This window comes from Podarcis cretensis (genome assembly GCF_951804945.1).
Source record: "Podarcis cretensis genome assembly, chromosome: 8".
NCBI classification, from domain to species: domain Eukaryota; kingdom Metazoa; phylum Chordata; class Lepidosauria; order Squamata; family Lacertidae; genus Podarcis; species Podarcis cretensis.
The window spans coordinates 83747026-83763126 of record NC_137177.1 but is presented as its reverse complement, the minus strand read 5'-3'; the positions used below and the strand labels follow the sequence as shown (position 1 = coordinate 83763126).

The following is a 16101-nucleotide window of genomic DNA, read 5'->3' as shown; positions in this document are numbered from 1 at the left end:
ACTTTCCCGCCAAAAGAAGCTCGCTTCTGCCCCTTCCCCCTCCTCCCAGCCTCAAAAGCGCGCATGCGCCCTTCCCCCTTGTTCAAAGCCGGGCTGCGTTTTTGTTTATTCGGAAAGGAAAGGGAGGGGGGAAAGAAAACACAAACGGGAGTGGCGGCGCAGCGCACGCGCGTCTCGGAGGAGGCGGTTGGCCGCCGCCGCGCGTTCGAAAGGCGCTCGCCGCCGGCTATTGGTTGCTCCGGCCCGGTAAGCCCCGCCTCTTCCTGCCCACCGCCGAACCCACAGCGTCCCCTCCGGTTCCGCCGCTGTCGTCGCCGCCGCTTCTTGCTACCGTCGCTGAAGGGGCCGCCGCCGCCGCCGCTTTGTGCCTCGCGCGGCGAAAGAGAGAGGGGTGTGAGGGGAGAGGAGGAGGCCCTGAAGCCGGTGAGTGGCGGGCGGGCGGGAGAGGGGGGCGGGGTCAAAGGTCACGCGTTGGGCCCGCGCTCCTATTTGCATAACGCTTTTTTTTGTACCCGTGTGACGCTTTTGGCCTCGCGAGGCCTGCGCTGGTCTCGGTGCCGCGCGCCGGGCAGGGGGGCGGGGCGGCCCGGTGGGGCCTGGATGGCGGTGGCCGCGGCTGCTGTGCCAGCCCTTCTGGCCCGGAGGGGAGGAGCTCGGGGCTCATGGCACACCTTGGCAGCCGCCCCCGGACTGGACCTACGAAGCAGCCCCTGCGCATCCTCCTCTTCGCTGCTGCTGCTGCTGCGCAGAGAGAAACGAGAGGCAGAAAGCGACACACACCGACCCGCAGAGGTCCGTTTCCCTGGCTGGCTAACTGACAGGCTGGCCGGCTGGCGCAGAAGAGGGACTCGTGCAGCCTCTCTCCTCCTTGCTTACCTGCCTTAGGTGGCAGCTGACGCACGTTCCCCACGCCCAAAGTTTGCTTGCCCGCACGGAGCTACAATAATCCCCAGCATCCTTAGCAAACTGCAGCTCCCAGGAGCCTTTGAGCAGGGTGAGCTTTTCGATGTGCGTGCTGCGTATGCAGCCTCGCCAGTGCTTATATCGCACTTTACAAAAATGAGCTGGGTCCCCCTAGGTTGAAGCGCTTGTCATTCCGAGGGAGCCAACAGCAGTGCCTTTTCAGGCTGCTGGGAGGAAAGGAGGGGGAGCCCCAGAAGTAGGCGGTGCCAGAGCCAATGACAGAGGTAACTAAATTCTAGTTTTGTACCCATTCATCCCCCTGTTGAGTTCCACAAGGGCAACACTGAGACGACGACGAGGAGGGAAAACTGATAGGCACAGCCATTCCACGGAGCTGGATGTAAGTAAGGAGGAAGGTGGGGACTGGCAGAGGACAGTGCTCCTTTTCCTCTAGTGGACTAGCCTCCACTGGCAGCCAATGTGGTGCCCTGGACTACAACTCCCAGCATTGACCCTGACCATTGGCCATGCTATCTGATGGGAATTGGGGACCCCAGTGAGATCTGGAGGGCACCACATTGGCAACTTCTGTATGAATGTAATCTATTATTAAATCCAGGGGGAACCTGGTGTTCTGCAAAGCTTTTTGACTACAGCTTCCATCAGCCCCAGCCAGGATATTTGTACGCTGCTGGGGCTGATGGGCATCTGAGGAAGGCATAATGCTGAACAGGAGAGACACAAGGAGGCAGCAATAAATAGAGGAAGGGCAGCTGTGCTCTGTTTGGTCCAATAATGTGGATCCGGGGCAAGTCAGGGGTTTCAGAGGTTGGTGGGCCCAGGATCCCTGATCATTGCTGATAGGTGTTGGAGTCCAACAACATCTGAAGGGCCTCCACACAGCCCATTGCCCTGGTGTACTTTCAGGGAGGGGTGAGAGCTAAGGGTCATGCCAGGAGGTGGGTGTTGAGGAAGGCTTTGCAGGATGAAATAGAGCAGAGGTGATGGTGTGCAGGTGTTTGGTAAGGTGCTCTGGGCATAAGGGGCAACAATGGAGGAATGATGGGAGTTACATAAAGGAGCGGTAGATCTGAGGGTGGTGAAGAGGAAACTACAAGGATGATGGGCAAGACACAGAAGAATCTTGAAAACTTTTATCAGGTGGAGGTAGCAACTCCAGGATTACATTCTAGGTGTGGTTCTGTAGCTCCTTCCTCCTCCAGCCTACCACCTCCTGCTTTTGGGGCTAAATGGCTGAAGCAGGCAAGAGCTGCTTCTAACACACATACCCCCCGCCAAGTTTCTGGTAGAAAAGCTAAAATCTAGACTGCTGTGCTTGGATCTTCATTAGGGAAGTGTCATAGCACAGTAGAAGAGCATCTGTTTTGAAAGCAGAATATCCACGTTCAGTCCCTGACAGCATCTTCAGTGACGCTGCCTGAACCTGGAGAGCCATTGCTGCCAGTCTGTGTAGACAACGCTGAGCTAGATCTACCCAGAGGCCTGGCTCAATATATAATTATTGTGGCAATTCCATTGTGGTCTCTGATCTCTGTCTTGCCTATAGCAGAATCCACAAGCGATGATTCCTTAAGGTTCCAGTGCAAAATTCTTTCATCTCGACCAGCCGCTTCATTTTGGATTCAGCAGGAAAGACGCACACAGAGGCATCCCTCCCCCACCCTGCAAGCAGTGTCAGAGATACCAGGAGGCCTGTCACAAGGAGGAAGAGGAGGAATGCTGTCCATGTGGACTATTTTAATCCAGCACAGAATTTCCAACTGAAGTTAGCTTGGGCCACAGGAAGGTGTGTTCCTGTAGGTGTGTTTCATCAGGAAAGTATAGAGTCTTTCCTGACATTGTTCCTGACACTGACATTGTTCCTGGAAACGCTTTTAACCTCTTTTGAGAAGTGGCAGAGTGTAGCATCTCAGTGGCTGAACTGCCAACTTGAATGCCCCAGTGCAAATCCTGCCTCTGCTATGAGCTGGTTAGGTGGCCTTAAGGCAAGTCTCTCAGCCTTATTGCACCCCCTAATCTACAACGGGGGGGGGGCACAGCTATAAGGGCTGCAACAGCAAATTGCCTTGTACAGCAGGTGATTTATAAGTGCAAAATAATGATTCCATCAGCTTTCCCCAACCTCTGGTGCCCTACAGGTGTTTTGATCTGCAGCTTCCATCGCCGCCACCCCCGCCAGCACAGCTGTATGATGCTGGGGATGATGGGAGTTGTAGACCAATACATCTGGAGGACTGGGATACACGATCAGAGTATTGGGTAGGTGCTGAAAGTCTCCCGGAACAATTGTAGCTTTGCCACCTAGTTTTAGTTTGAAATGTTGGCGCCATAAATCCCCTATATGACTTGTGATGTAAAAGCTTCTAGCTAAATCTGGGCCTTTGGAGTCTTTTGTATGATTCTCGCTTTTGCCTAGAAAAATGCATGTGGTTTGAAACGCACCTGCAGTGAGACCTTCCACACAGAGAAGGTGCTCGGTTGCACCCAGAGCTCTGTGAGACCTCTAGCACATACGGGGACAAACCGATCCTTTCCATGGCCTGAGGGTCTTGCTACCTGTGAGGTAGGTGAGGCTAAGAGAGAGTTAGGCAACTGTCCCTTGTTTGCCCAGGGAGCTTTGTGGCTGAGGGGAGATTTGCACCTGGACCTCCCTGACCCTAAACCAACACTCTGACCACCATACCACACTGTTGTTAGCATCTACTACAGCTTGACAAGATTAAAAAAGGTAGAAGGAAATCCTTTCATGCTGTGCTTAGGGGGTCTGGTGCAACAGCATTTTTAATCTCCCAGGGGGAAACCCTGTTAGTAGCTTCCACGCTTTGAAACCAGCCTTGTGCAGAGACAGACAAAGCTTTGCAAGATTCAAACACGACGGCTCTCTGGAGGGGCAGCTCTCTTTTTTAAAAAGTGCATTAAAGCACCAGCAAAATCAAAGCCTAAGGAGTTCCTTTGGTCCCACAGAAATGTATGAAACCTCCTCCTGAACATCATGCTCACTTTCGGTATTCTTTAGAAAAGTAAAATGGGTGAGGGGGGGACTTGCATTTGATTAAGCAAAGGTTTGAAATTTACAGGTTACATGCTTCGGAATCTCAGCCTGAAGAAGAGTGTTTTGTAGGCAAAGAAGGAGGGGGTGGCAGTTGCTAGCCTGGGTAGAGGGGTTACTACACTTGATGCCAGGAACAACGCACACATGTTGGCTGTCTGAGGCTATCTGGGTTGTTTTTTAAAATAAAAATTAAGTTTTTTTCCTAGGTCTTTTGGAGGAGGGGAAGAAGGTACGTTTTGCAAATCCATACACAGGACTGTGCCAGCCAAGGGGCCCTGTGCCCTGCCATGCCTGAGCTCAGAGAGGCAGAGATGTCCCAGTGTCACCCAGATCTCTCAGTCTCTCTCTCCAGTCTCTTCTGGCAGAAGTAAACATTCAGAAAGATTGCAGGGCATTGTTCCCTTTGGGAGATAAATCTAGGATGCTCTTCCTGCATTTGCCTTTCCCCCCTCTGCTCCTCTATTCCCAGTCGCTCCATCAAGGCTCCTTCCCCCCCTCTAGAGAGGACGTAAAACCTTTCTTGTTGGTGGGGCCTGAGGCCAAAAGGAATGTAGGGAATTTGCCCTGTGGTGGGCCTAGAACCTCCCCATGCTGTTTTTCATTTCCTGCATTTTAACCTGATGGGTTTTTTTTTAATTACAGTTGCATGTCTTGCCCTCGTCCGACCCACATCCTTCCCACACCTCAAATAGGTTAGGGGGGAGGGGATAAGACTGATTTGTGCTCCAGGCAGTTTAATTATTTCCTCTCATCCCCCCAAAAAAGTTGTAATTCTGAAAAATGAGGATTCCACCCACCCACTTTCAGCTCTATTACAGTGCAGTGGGGCTGAGAAGTTGTTTTCCCCTGAGTGTCACATTTCATCTGCTTCAAGAAACAGGATTGGGGGCTGAAACTCCAAATTCATTTTCCCCCTGCTGTCCCCGCCATGGAGCTGTAAGGGCCTCTTGCTGCAACTCCTTGTTTGTTGGAGGGGGGTGGCTGGTGGTATTGTTTTTAAAGGTAGCCCTCTGCTGCCTGGAGGTTTGTGACATTTAAAAATAAGCTGGTGAAGGTGAGGGCAATGAGCTGCTTCGCGGTAAAAATGGGTGGAAGCTGTTTGGCTGGGCTCTTCAGGCCTCTGCTGACGAAAGCTGTGGGGTTGTCTTTAAACGTCCCACATGTAGAATAAGATTTTGGGGCTGGAGGGGGACGTTTCCACCCACAACATGCCAGCCTGTTGCATTCTGCTTGGGTCGCCAACCCTGGGGCCTCCACTTCCATCCTTGGTCTGTTGGGTGCTGGGCAAGGGGCCTTGGAGGAGGAGGACATTCCATCACCCCTCCCTCAATCTGTGCAAGGAAAACCCATTTCCCACCTCCAGGGTTTTCTGACGGGAGCTTCCAGCTTCTCCGTTGGACCATCATCAAAGTGGGCTTCCTGGCCTCCTCCTCTGCAACTGCTTAATTTGTTGCTTTCTTTTGCTTTGACTGCTCAGTAGCGCGAGAGGGATGTAGATGAAGTTGCCTTTGTTTTTGTTTCGTTGTTAACCTTCACACCAAATCTTTTCTGCACTTCAGGTTGTCTGTGTTAGGAAGTCCTCTCCCCTTGAGGTTAAAACCTGGGGCTCCAAAGTGTTACTCTCACGTTGGGGTTATACATTAATTTAAAATGGCGACTGATCTGTCCGAAGCTGATCCCGCACACCGTAAGGCGCTTCCACTGTTAACGGGAGCCCCCCCGGACAAGTTGAGTGAGGTAGGGGCCGACCCTTCCCCACGCTCGCCCTTGGACTGGCCCCTGCGAGGGCTGCTCTACTCTTCCTTCCCCTGCTGCTTCTAGGAATCTTGGTTGGGGCTGCTTCCAACACCCCCCTTCCCTTTCCCCTGCCCTCTCCTCCCCACCCCATCCCAAAGCATCCCTTCCCCTGCTTCCCCTGAGACCTCCCTTGCTGGGTCCCTTTGCTCTTCTTGTTCTGAACAGAAGCAATATACTGTATACGTATTAAAATGTTTATACATCCTGTGATGCTCACAAGTTCTGATGGAAACAGGAAGTTGGAGCCAGCTGCCTCCTAAGGAGCCTGAGTGCAGTTGCCTCCGTCTTAGGTGGAATACATGGTGGGGTGATGGTGGCTTCCTTCTGGGTGTCCCTAGTTCCCTCTGGAGCCTTCCCCCTGCCCCAGCCCACTCCGCACCTCCTGGACTCTCCTCGTGACGCTCTTGCCACTGTTTCCCTTCCAGACGGCTGAAGACGCCACCATGCCCATCCGCCGGGCCGTGAATTCTTCTGCTCGGGAAACTCCTCCCAAAAGCAAACCTGCTGAAGGGGAGGAGGCCAAGCCAGGTAAAGACTCCCACTCCCACCTGTTGTCCTCCTTGGTCTGTGGTCAAGTGGTGGCGGTAGGGCTGATTCGCATGCAGCCTTGTCCTTTCAGCCAGAGAACCATCACTGTTTTATAAGTTGACCCTTGGGGATCTACTAAAATTGTATGTGTATATATGAGACACACAGAGAATCAGGTGGGAGTTTGGAAAGTTTGATGCATTATGTTATTTTTAATAGCATTTATTATTTCAGTTTGCATCCCACCCTTCCTAATAAGAAAAATAGGAACAATATTTTTTGTAAACTGGTTTGGGTTCCTTGTTTTTACAATCAATAGGTGTATGAATTTTATTAAATTAAACGTTCTTTTTTTCTTTCCTTTTTTTTTTGGTTTTTGTTTGGAGAAGTGTTCTAAAACAGAAAAATAGAGATACTAAGAGCTGAGTGGGGGGTGCTCATGTAATATCACTGTATACAAGTTGTACAAGTGTCAATAAAGTATTTCAATTTCAATAAAAACAGTTTTGAAAAGTGTTCCCCCAACCAGTGAGTTCAGAGTTGCCTGAAACATTACCTTTCAGCCATCCAAGGCCAAGGGATGTTTTTAGATTTCCTCCTGGAAATCAGTAATGGCACAAACGGGCATACATCACCAGGAAGAGCCTTCACAAGGGGTGAGAACCGTCCCCAGCAACTGGGCTCACTGCCAACTGGGTATTCCCCTGTGGTCGTACCACCAAGAAGACCACCTTGTACAGGCAAAGCACAGGCTCAGCCCCTGAACTATAGCCTGCCCTCACCACCACACCTACCCTGCAGAGTATTGGGGGTGGAAACTGAGCCCCAGTTGCCGATTGAGCCAGTGGCTGCCCTCCAACTCATCAGCTTATAAGTGAAGGAGGCTGAAAGGTACCAAAAAGGCAACTCCGTCACTACCTATGGTTCCCAATAGCCCACCAGTGGGCAACCACCACCCCCGTCTGCCTCTGGCTACCAGCTGATTGCTTTTGCCATCCTGCCTGCTTGTGAGCAGTCACTTCAGTCAGGAGACATAGCAGAAGGGGCCAAGGTCGATCTGTCCCATTGTGGCATTCCTCAGGCAGGGCCTGTTGGCCCAACTGCAGTGGGTGTGGGTGCGTTTTGTCCTTTGCATGTAACTTGCACATGGCCCTCTTCTTCCTCTTCCCTCTCAGATCCTGATGTCAGCTCAGAGGAATCTGCTTCGACTGTAGAGGAGCAAGAGAATGAAACTCCACCAGCCGCACCCAGTGAGGCAGAGCCACCCAAGGAGCCCGAAGTAGAGGAAAAGGAAGGAGAGGCCAAGCCTGCTGAGGAAGCCAAAAAGGAGTAAGGGGTGGGGGCACTGAAGTGGGGGCAGTCCATACCCGGGGGCAAAGGCTATGCCAATGTCTCTGCCAAGCCTACCTGGAGATGCAGCCAGGGATTGACCTGGGGCCTTCTGCATGCCAAGCAGGTGCTCAACCTCTGAGCTGCCATCCATGCCTGACAATTTGGGGGATGCAGTCCTGGGCTAAGGGGAAGTGGCTTTGTATAAGGCCACGTCCAACATTCAGTTGCCCAGTTCTTCTTATTCCAGCTCTCTGCTTTTCTGTGAACTCAGAGCTCCCCTGAGCTGCAGAAAATGTATTTGGGCTTCTGGGATTCCTGCATGAGTTTTGAGTCTCTCCTTTTGTGTGTGTAAAGGGAGAAGGATCAAGTCAAAGAAGAGAAGAAGAAAGTCAAGAAGACCATCCCTGCCTGGGCCACCCTCTCTGCCAGCCAGCTAGCCAGAGCACAGAAGCAGACGCATATGGCAGCTTCTTCTCGCCCCAAGATGGATGCCATTTTGATTGAGGCAATCAAGGTGAGCACAAAGGGTGGGCTTCTTGTGGGTTTGCTGCTCTTCCTTTCTCTTTGTGCCCCGCCCCCAGGTATGTGGTGTTTTTTGTCACCTTTCACTCCCCAGGAATAGAGTGCCAGTTGCTGTTTCTTTGTTTTTACTGCATAGGTCGCCTTGAAACGGATTGTTTAGAAGGCGATTAATAAATCATTGATAATAATTGCTCTCTCCGTCAGCACCAGTGCAAACGCCCCTGCCTCCCAGCTCAAAGGACACAGCTCTGCTGTGGTCAGTGTTCAGCCTTTGGGCCAGGAGACGCCCTTGACACGTGCCAGTTGGACCTCCCAGTTTCCTATAGGAAGTCCTCCAGGCTTAAAATATCTTTATAGAGGGCTTTGTTTGGGATGCTGTCAGAAATCGGCCACCATCACATTTCATGTGGAGGTGGGGGGAATGCACACATGCACACACTTTAGGAAGGCAGTGTATGGCTATGAGAGCACCCTGATTTGAGTCAGAAAGGGAGAATGGCTCAAGTCATGAGCAGCCTGGGCTTTGCTAGTTGGCCTGGGAGAATCCTGCGAGTGAAAAGCCCCTGCTAGTCCATCTGGTAACCCTGAGCTAGATGGTATTGACCCCCTAGTCGCTCCAGGTAGGGTTATGAAGCACCCCATCTTGCAACTGTGCAAGAAAGATACAGCCAGATCAGGCCATCTTCCTGTTCTTACTATACCCAGCAGACACCTCGGTGTGATTTTCCCCAGCAACTGGCATAGGGTAAGCCTAGTCACAGGTGCCTCTTCTCCTTCCAGGCATGCTATCAGAAAGGCGGGGCATCAGTTGTGGCCATCCGGAAGTACATCATCCATAAGTACCCTTCACTGGAGCTGGAGAGGAGGGGCTACCTCCTCAAGCAGGCCCTCAAGAGGGAGCTAGAGCGAGGGGTCATTCGGCAGGTGAGTTGGGTGTGGGTCAAGGGTTCTTTTGCTTGCTTATTTCTCTCTAGCCTGCCCAGCATTAGGAGAGCTTGCAGATTGGGTGTGTTAAGACTGAAACAGTCACTTACATTTTCCAGAGTTCAAAGGCTTTATTCATGCAGGAGCAGCTTTGTCTTGGCCAAAACTATTTATTTACAGGATGAGCAGAGCTAAAGAGAGAGAAATGGCAGACCTTGTCAGAACAAGTTGGGAGAGAGAAACAAAATGGCTGAGCGTTTAGGGGCACAGTTAACTTAGACAAAGAGACTACAAAAATGTTGGATAGATTACTAGAGAAACAGTGCCCTGATGTGGTTTAAAGTAGCATCTTAGAAGCTAAGAGAAGGAAATGCATTTGTTTTGTCCAACACTCGGTCCCAAGGAGAATTCAGGAGCAGGGAACAAAGGTGTTAAATGTACCACTAAAACCAATTTACAGTAGGCCTGAGGAAAGCATCTGCCAGCATGGCATAGGGAAGCTTTCCCAGCCTTTCCTCCTAAGGAAAGTTTGCCTGGTGCCTGAACTGGACCCCTCTTTCTCCATGCCAGGTGAAAGGAAAAGGAGCCTCTGGGAGCTTTGTGGTGGCCCCGAACTCAGGGAAAACGGCCCCCAAATCCAGGGACCGGAAGGTAATGCTGAGGGGCCTGGGGGAGGTTTAGGAGTTGAGGTAGCAAAACTCGTAATTAGTGTGCACAGTTGAAATCCTCCATTCTCTGAAGGAACTAACAAGGGGTCTTGTCTGAATCAGGTCTTGTATCCCTTCAAGAGCTCTGAAGAAGGCACACGTTCCACAGTGGTGGAAGCACTTGAAGAACTAGTGGCAGACCCTTTTCCATGTCTGTTGATGGCAAAGGATTACAGTAAACATACATAATCTTTGAGATAAAAGCCACATTTGCCACATAGATTTAAAGCACATTACTTTCCGCCAATGAATTATGGGAACTGTAGTTCAAGGGTTGTGGGAAATGTAGCTGTGGGGGGGGGGTAAACTACAGTTGCTGGGATTCTTTGCTGGGGAGTGGGATGTGCTTTAAGCATGTGATGTGGACGTAATGATTAGCACAGACAATTGCTTTGTAAACAACATGTAGAAAACGGGGCTAGGAATGCATTAGAAGAAATGAATACTTGCTTTGCTTCCGACCTCTCTCCTCCACAGCGGAGCTCTTCTTCGGCGTCCGGCCCAGAGCAGCAGGTGAAGCTGGAAGACATCCTCCCGCTGGCCTTTACACGCCTCTGCGAGCCGAAGGAGGCATCCTACAGCTTGATCAAGAAATATGTCTCCCAGTATTACCCGAAGCTGAAGGTGGACATCAGGTAGGGCTGGAAGGGGGAGGGCAGGAAGGAGGCACTGGCTGGCCAACCAGCTGGGACTTCTTGCTTTAGGCTCTGCCCTCTGTGACAGCAGGTGGCTGGGCACGACTCTTCAACAACTTCCGACTTGGCATTGGCAGCAAAGGATTATTCCCTGTTGGGAACACGGGTGGTACCATGTTCACAGAAGTGGACCCATTTCAGTGAGAGGAACTGAGCCATGTCCATCAGTTGCATCTACTCAAGTAGGACTAACTTTGGGTACGAACTGATGTTCTCACCTGAGACATGTACCTATGGGGTGTTCAGAGTGTCCCGCCATTGTAGCCAGAGCAGAGGGAATGGCTTTCTTTCCAGCTCAGTGGCGACTGAACCTGGGGCTCCCTGCACGAAAGGCAGCTGCTCCACCCCTGAGCTGGGGGTGGGCAAACAGCCCAGGCTTGGTAGAAGGCAGCTTTCGCTCCTGCTCAAAATTAGTTTCGCCCCACTGCTCCTGTGATCCTCCTCCCCGCAAAAAAGGAATCCTTAAACTCTTCTAGGTTTATTCCAAATGTTTTGAAGTATACTTGGATTTTTAAAACGGGGGGGGGGGGGAGGAGGGTGTAGCTACTTGGCTGGTAGTCTGTGTGAGGGTTTTGTGCTCCAGTTCACAGCCTGTGGACAGAACAAGCCATTCTGCATCCGGTGAGGGAGCAGAATCTCCTCCACTTCAAGGAAGGGCCACCCAGGAGGGCTTTGTGTCAGCCTCGGGCCCAGGAAAGAAGCATCACTCTTCCTCCTAGGAGGCTGTTTCAGCCATCCTCCCTCTTTTCAGCAGGATCTCCCTGCTGCTGGGAGATAGGGACTGTGTGGTCTTTGCCGCTCTCTCTGCCAATCATGGCCTTAAAGCTCCTTTTCTTCCCTCCCACAGACCCCAGTTGCTGAAGAATGCTCTGCAGAGAGCAGTGGAGAAGGGCCAGTTGGAGCAGATCACAGGCAAAGGAGCTTCTGGAACTTTCCAGGTGTGTTGGGGGGGGGAGAGCAGCCCAGCTCCCTTTAACTTGACTCCCTCTGGCTCCCCTCCTCCATTGGCCTGCCAAGAGCAAGCAGCTTAGGGGGCTGCGTCTGGTTTGGGCTGGGGTTTACCATAACGACTGTCTGTTTCAGCTGAAGAAATCTGGGGAGAAGCCCCTTCTGGGTGGGAGCCTGATGGAAGATGCCATCCTCTCCGCCATTGCGGCCATGAATGAGCCCAAGACCTGCTCCACCACTGCTCTGAAGAAATATGTTCTGGAGAATCACCCAGGGTCAAACTCCAGCTTCCAAGGTAAGGAGGCACAGAGGGGGGGAAGAAGAGGAGTTTGGATTTGATATCCCGCTTTATCACTACCCGAAGGAGTCTCAAAGCAGCTAACATTCTCCTTTCCCTTCCTCCCCCACAACAAACACTCTGTGAGGTGAGTGGGGCTGAGAGACTTCAGAGAAGTGTGACTGGCCCAAGGTCACCCAGCAGCTGCAGGTGGAGGAGTGGGGAAGCGAACCCGGTTCCCCAGATTACGAGTCCACCTTTCTTAACCACTACACCACACTGGGGGAGAGAGCTAGTTCCACAGACGCAAGCAGGCAAAGTCATAGAAGTGTAACATTGTAGAGTTGGAAGGGACCCCCCAAGGATAATCTGCTCCAGCCCCCTGCAATGCAAGAATCGCAGCTAAAGAATCCCCCTGTCATCTGGGAGGGCCCTGCACTGGCCAAAGTGAATACCAGCAGGGCCCAGCCGTGGGGTACGGCAGGGGTGGGAAGGAGACTGACACATTTCATTGGTTTGTGCGCAGGCTACAAGCCTCTAACTTTGGGGCTAATGCATAGATCGCAGACTCGTAGAGTTGGAAGGCACCCTGAGTCCAACCCCCTCCAGTGTATTTCCTCTTATCTCTCTGGGGCGCCCAGATCTATAGAAACAGGAAAAGATGAGAGTGGCAACCAGCCATCGCCGCCTGTTGTCAGGTGTAGGGAAGATTGGTTGTGCTTGGATTACTGAGGGCCCCTGGTTTCGGCAGATTTACATCTCCAGAGAAGAGCCTTGGAGGTTAAGTGGGTTTAGGGCGAGGGCTTCAAAGAGCAACCAGGACAGGGGTTACGTTGCAGGAGCAGAGCCTAGGCAAATGAAATGCCTGCACGATCCTCCCTCACTCCCTTCTTCCATTGATTGCCTTTACAGCCCGGGTTCCCCCTCTCAGATCTTGGGTTTTAAAATAGCCCAGTGTTGAGGTTTGCAGGAGACCTGCTGGGAGAAAGCGTGTGCAGGCTGTGTGTGTGTGCGCGCGCGCACATATTTTTGTTCCAGGAGAGCGCCTGCTCTTGAAAAGACACTGAGCCTTGGCAAGGGCACAGGCTTAATGGAAGCCGCCACCCCCCAGTTCTCCACATGGGCTCCCTTCTAGCTGCCCTTTCAAGGCAGCCTGTTCTGTCCGCCACAAGGAGAAGTCCGTGGGCTGCTGCTCATATCTCACAACCTGTGCCTGGATTATTTCCTCCTTCAACACAAAGCCAGAGTGCTTTTTCCGCCCTGCCTCAGGCATCTTGGGGGCGAGGGCAGTGGATGAAGCAAAAGCCCCTCCACTTGGCTCAGAATACTCATTGCAAATATAGGGGAGCAGACAGAGAGACAGACAAAGGCTTTGGGGGCCAATTTTGACCTATGTTTTGAAAGGGCTTAGAGAGGGGCAGTTTGGAATCTGATTTTTGTTCCTTTGGGATTTTTGTTCCCTTTGGAGAAGGTGCTGGGTGCAAGTTCATGCCAAAGTTCACCTTAAAAAAAAAAGGAGGGAGGAGCAGGGGTGGAGTGGGGCAGCATTTAGCATAAACTGTTGCTAGGTAGATGAAGGCAAGCTTTCCAGTTGCTCTGGCAGCCATGCCGCGGGGGGGGGGGGCAGTAGGAATCGGCTTCTTGGGAAGAGCAGAGGTTGGGATGCTCAGAGGTCCTGCCTTGGAGCTTTGGCCTGAACTCTCGAACCCCTCCCCAACCCCTGAGCACACAGGCGGCTCAAAATTGGCCTCTTCGTCAGAATCCTAAGTAACGGGGCTTGCAAAAAAGGCCATTCCGTGGCAGGGAAGGGACTTGTTGGGGGTGTGCTAAGCTCAAGCGGCTGGTGCCCCTCCTGATGGTGCCATCCCCCTTCCTCCCCACAGTCCACCTACTGAAGAGGACCCTGCAGAAGTGTGAGAAGTACGGCTGGATGGAGCAGATTTCCGGGAAGGGCTTCAGTGGCACCTTCCAGCTGTGTTTCCCCTACTATCCCAGGTAATGGGGTTGGGGGGGGGGCAGCCTCTGCCTTAGGAGGAAGCACCTGAGATTCCAAGGTGCAATGTGGGACAGGGCAAGGTGAGCGGGAAAAGTTGAGGAAATGCTTTAAATACTCGAGCCAAGCTTATTCTCACAAACACACCTGTCCTCCAGCTGACTCTCTAACAACAGGAGTGGGAACCTTTTTGATTGGCGAGTCCAGATCGTTTCAACTCCCACCCCGCAGGCCCCCAACCGCCAATCATCTGGTGTCAGGTGACCGATAGGTGGCGGCCCCCTGGTGAAGCAGCCTTTAGCAGGATTGATTCCCACTTCTCCCTGGCTACCAGCTGACATCAGATGATTGGCAGGTGGGCCTGGTTTGGGGGAAGTGACTTTGCGGGCAAGACTGGACCCCCCCCCCCCGTGGGCCAAAGTTCCCCCTCCCTGTTCTAAAGCCTTGGGTGGTTAAAGGTATGGGAGAGAGGAGGATCCTGCCCCTTTTGCTCCCACTGAGCTCCACTTTCCCACCTGGTGAGTTGATTATTTCCTCTTGGGGGTGTTCCTTCTTTTCCTCCCTGCAGCCCCGGTGTCCTGTTTCCAGAGAAACAGAAAGAGGAAGAGTCAGAGGAGGATGAAGAGGAAGAGTCAGAGGAAGAGGAGGAGTCAGAGGAGGAGTCAGAGGAGGAAGAGCCCCCTCCAAGGAAAAGGTATCTGTTGGGGGGCGCTTTTGGGTCCAAGTAGTTTTAACAGTCATGGCAGCCCTCCTGGGCCACCTGGCCTGCTGTGAAGAGGCAGGGGCTGGGCTTGCAGGGCCTGTCCTGAGAGCTTTTCCTTTCCTTGGCAGGATGCAGAAGCGGCCCCCACCGAAGGCCCGGAACAGGGCCCCCCCACTGGCAAAGCGGCGGGAGGCCAAACCCAAGCCCCGCAAAGCCCCCGTGGCCCGCCGTGGGAAGGCCAAAGCCCCCCCTCCCAAGGTCAAGGCCCCCAAGGCCAAGAAAGCCAAGCCAGCTGCCCCGCCCCGCCCGGCCCTCAAGACTCTCTCTGCCCCCAAGAAGCCCTCCTCAGCCGCCAGCGCAAGGAAGGACCTGAAGCCCTCGGCCAAGAAGAGCAAGACCACCATGCGCAAGTCCCTGAGAGCCAAAAAGTAACCCCTTCTCCCTCCGGAGTGGCAGGGCACAAGGGGGTGGGGATCTCACACGCTTGCTTGCGAAGTGCAAGGCCACCTTTGTCTCTTCCTCCTGATGCTTTCAAACATCTCTCTCTTCTCCCCCCACTTCCTTCAGCAGCGGTGAAAGCCAGCTAGTCAAAGTGGCACTTAATAATCCAAGCGTCTCCCCTTAGATCTAGGTCCTGCCCTCTGTGCCTTCTCGCCTCTCCCCCTCTCCCATCTACCTGACCCCTTCCCCTCCAGAACCTTTAATCAGTAACATAGAACTGTTCTTTTTGAAAATAAAAAATAAGGAGAAGGTTAATCTGTACAGGGTCACCTTGCCTTTGAATTTTGGGCTTTTGAAACAGGTTGCAGAAGAAGATTTTTATATTTTTAGAAAGTGGAAAGGATCCCCGGGAAGACTTTCTGAACAGGGCACTTCTTCCTCCTCCTCCCTCCTCCTCCCGCCTTTTGGGTGCCTTGCTTGGTTCTTGCAGGCCAGTGAACCCCCTGGGGTGGGCAAGTCTTCTCAGAAGAAGAGTTGGGTGCCCTGTGGGGGGGCGGGGGGCTTCCCCACAGACGCCTTCTTCATTACCTTGTTGTGTTTTCTTGTGTTTGTTTTTTTTTTTTTAGCTTAGATGCTCCCCACCCCCAGTGTTTCAATGTCGCCTGAAAACCAAGCTTACATAAAGTTCTTTTTGAATCCAGCTTTTGAAACTTGTTCTGTAAAGAAAGAGCGGGGGGCGGGTGGAAACGAACACCAGGTTTCGTCATTTGTTCCCCCTCCCCTTTTTTTAAAGGAAAAAAAAAAGAGAAAAGAAAATGACCGAGAACAATCTAAGTAGAGCAAATGAGTAGAGCCATTAAGCAAAGGAACATGCTGTTTGTTAAAATAAAAAGTAGACTCTTGACACCTGTCTGGGGTGTGGTCTTTTGCAGACACCCACAAAGTGTGGGGCTGGGGCCTGGCGGGTTGGGATGCGGGGAGAGAGAAGCCTGCTCCCCAGAGCCATTCCAGCATAGCCCCAGCTCTGTCATGGGCCAAGAGGGTCTTGCTTGCAGCTCAGAAGTGCCCTGAAGCACCACCTCAACAGAGGGCTTGGGAATCTTTTGGCCACTGTTTCCCAAAGTTGTTGATGATGCCCAGTTGGATTTAATTAAATTCTTCATTTCTACAAAACCCTAAGAACATAGGAAGTTGCCTTGTGCTGAGTCAGACCCATTGGTCCATCTAGCTTAGCGTTGTTTTTGCTGACTGGCAGAAG

The 16101-nt window shown here is 52.3% G+C and overlaps 1 protein-coding gene across 5 annotated transcripts; it reads left to right on the top strand.

Annotated features, from left to right (window-relative positions):
• The first annotated feature begins 265 nt into the window (after window positions 1–265).
• Window positions 266–15747, top strand: HP1BP3 (heterochromatin protein 1 binding protein 3). Of its 5 annotated transcripts, none has more exons than XM_079986976.1 (14): window positions 292–423; window positions 2471–2710; window positions 5536–5713; window positions 6199–6301; window positions 7477–7630; window positions 7988–8147; window positions 8936–9079; window positions 9650–9730; window positions 10264–10421; window positions 11329–11419; window positions 11565–11724; window positions 13590–13701; window positions 14268–14393; window positions 14531–15747. In XM_079986976.1, the coding sequence occupies exons 3-14, from the start codon at window positions 5627–5629 to the stop codon at window positions 14832–14834; spliced, it is 1680 nt and encodes a 559-aa protein (XP_079843102.1). In that variant the 5' UTR covers window positions 292–423; window positions 2471–2710; window positions 5536–5626; the 3' UTR covers window positions 14835–15747. The 5 variants fall into 5 exon arrangements, with proteins under 5 accessions (XP_079843099.1, XP_079843100.1, XP_079843102.1 ...); XM_079986975.1 differs by having other exon boundaries at window positions 294–423; window positions 2474–2710; XM_079986977.1 differs by having other exon boundaries at window positions 294–423; window positions 2474–2724.
• The last annotated feature ends 354 nt before the right edge of the window (window positions 15748–16101 follow it).

What these genes read in the sequence shown, in the direction of transcription:
- HP1BP3 (XM_079986974.1), top strand. Translation starts at nt 5,627, where the DNA reads ATGGCGACTGATCTGTCCGAAGCTGATCCCGCACACCGTAAGGCGCTT. An exon ending in AGGGGAGGAGGCCAAGCCAG is followed by an intron (nt 6,302 to 7,476) that starts GTAAAGACTCCC and finishes CTTCCCTCTCAG; the next exon opens with ATCCTGATGTCAGCTCAGAG. An exon ending in GCTGAGGAAGCCAAAAAGGA is followed by an intron (nt 7,631 to 7,987) that starts GTAAGGGGTGGG and finishes GTGTGTGTAAAG; the next exon opens with GGAGAAGGATCAAGTCAAAG.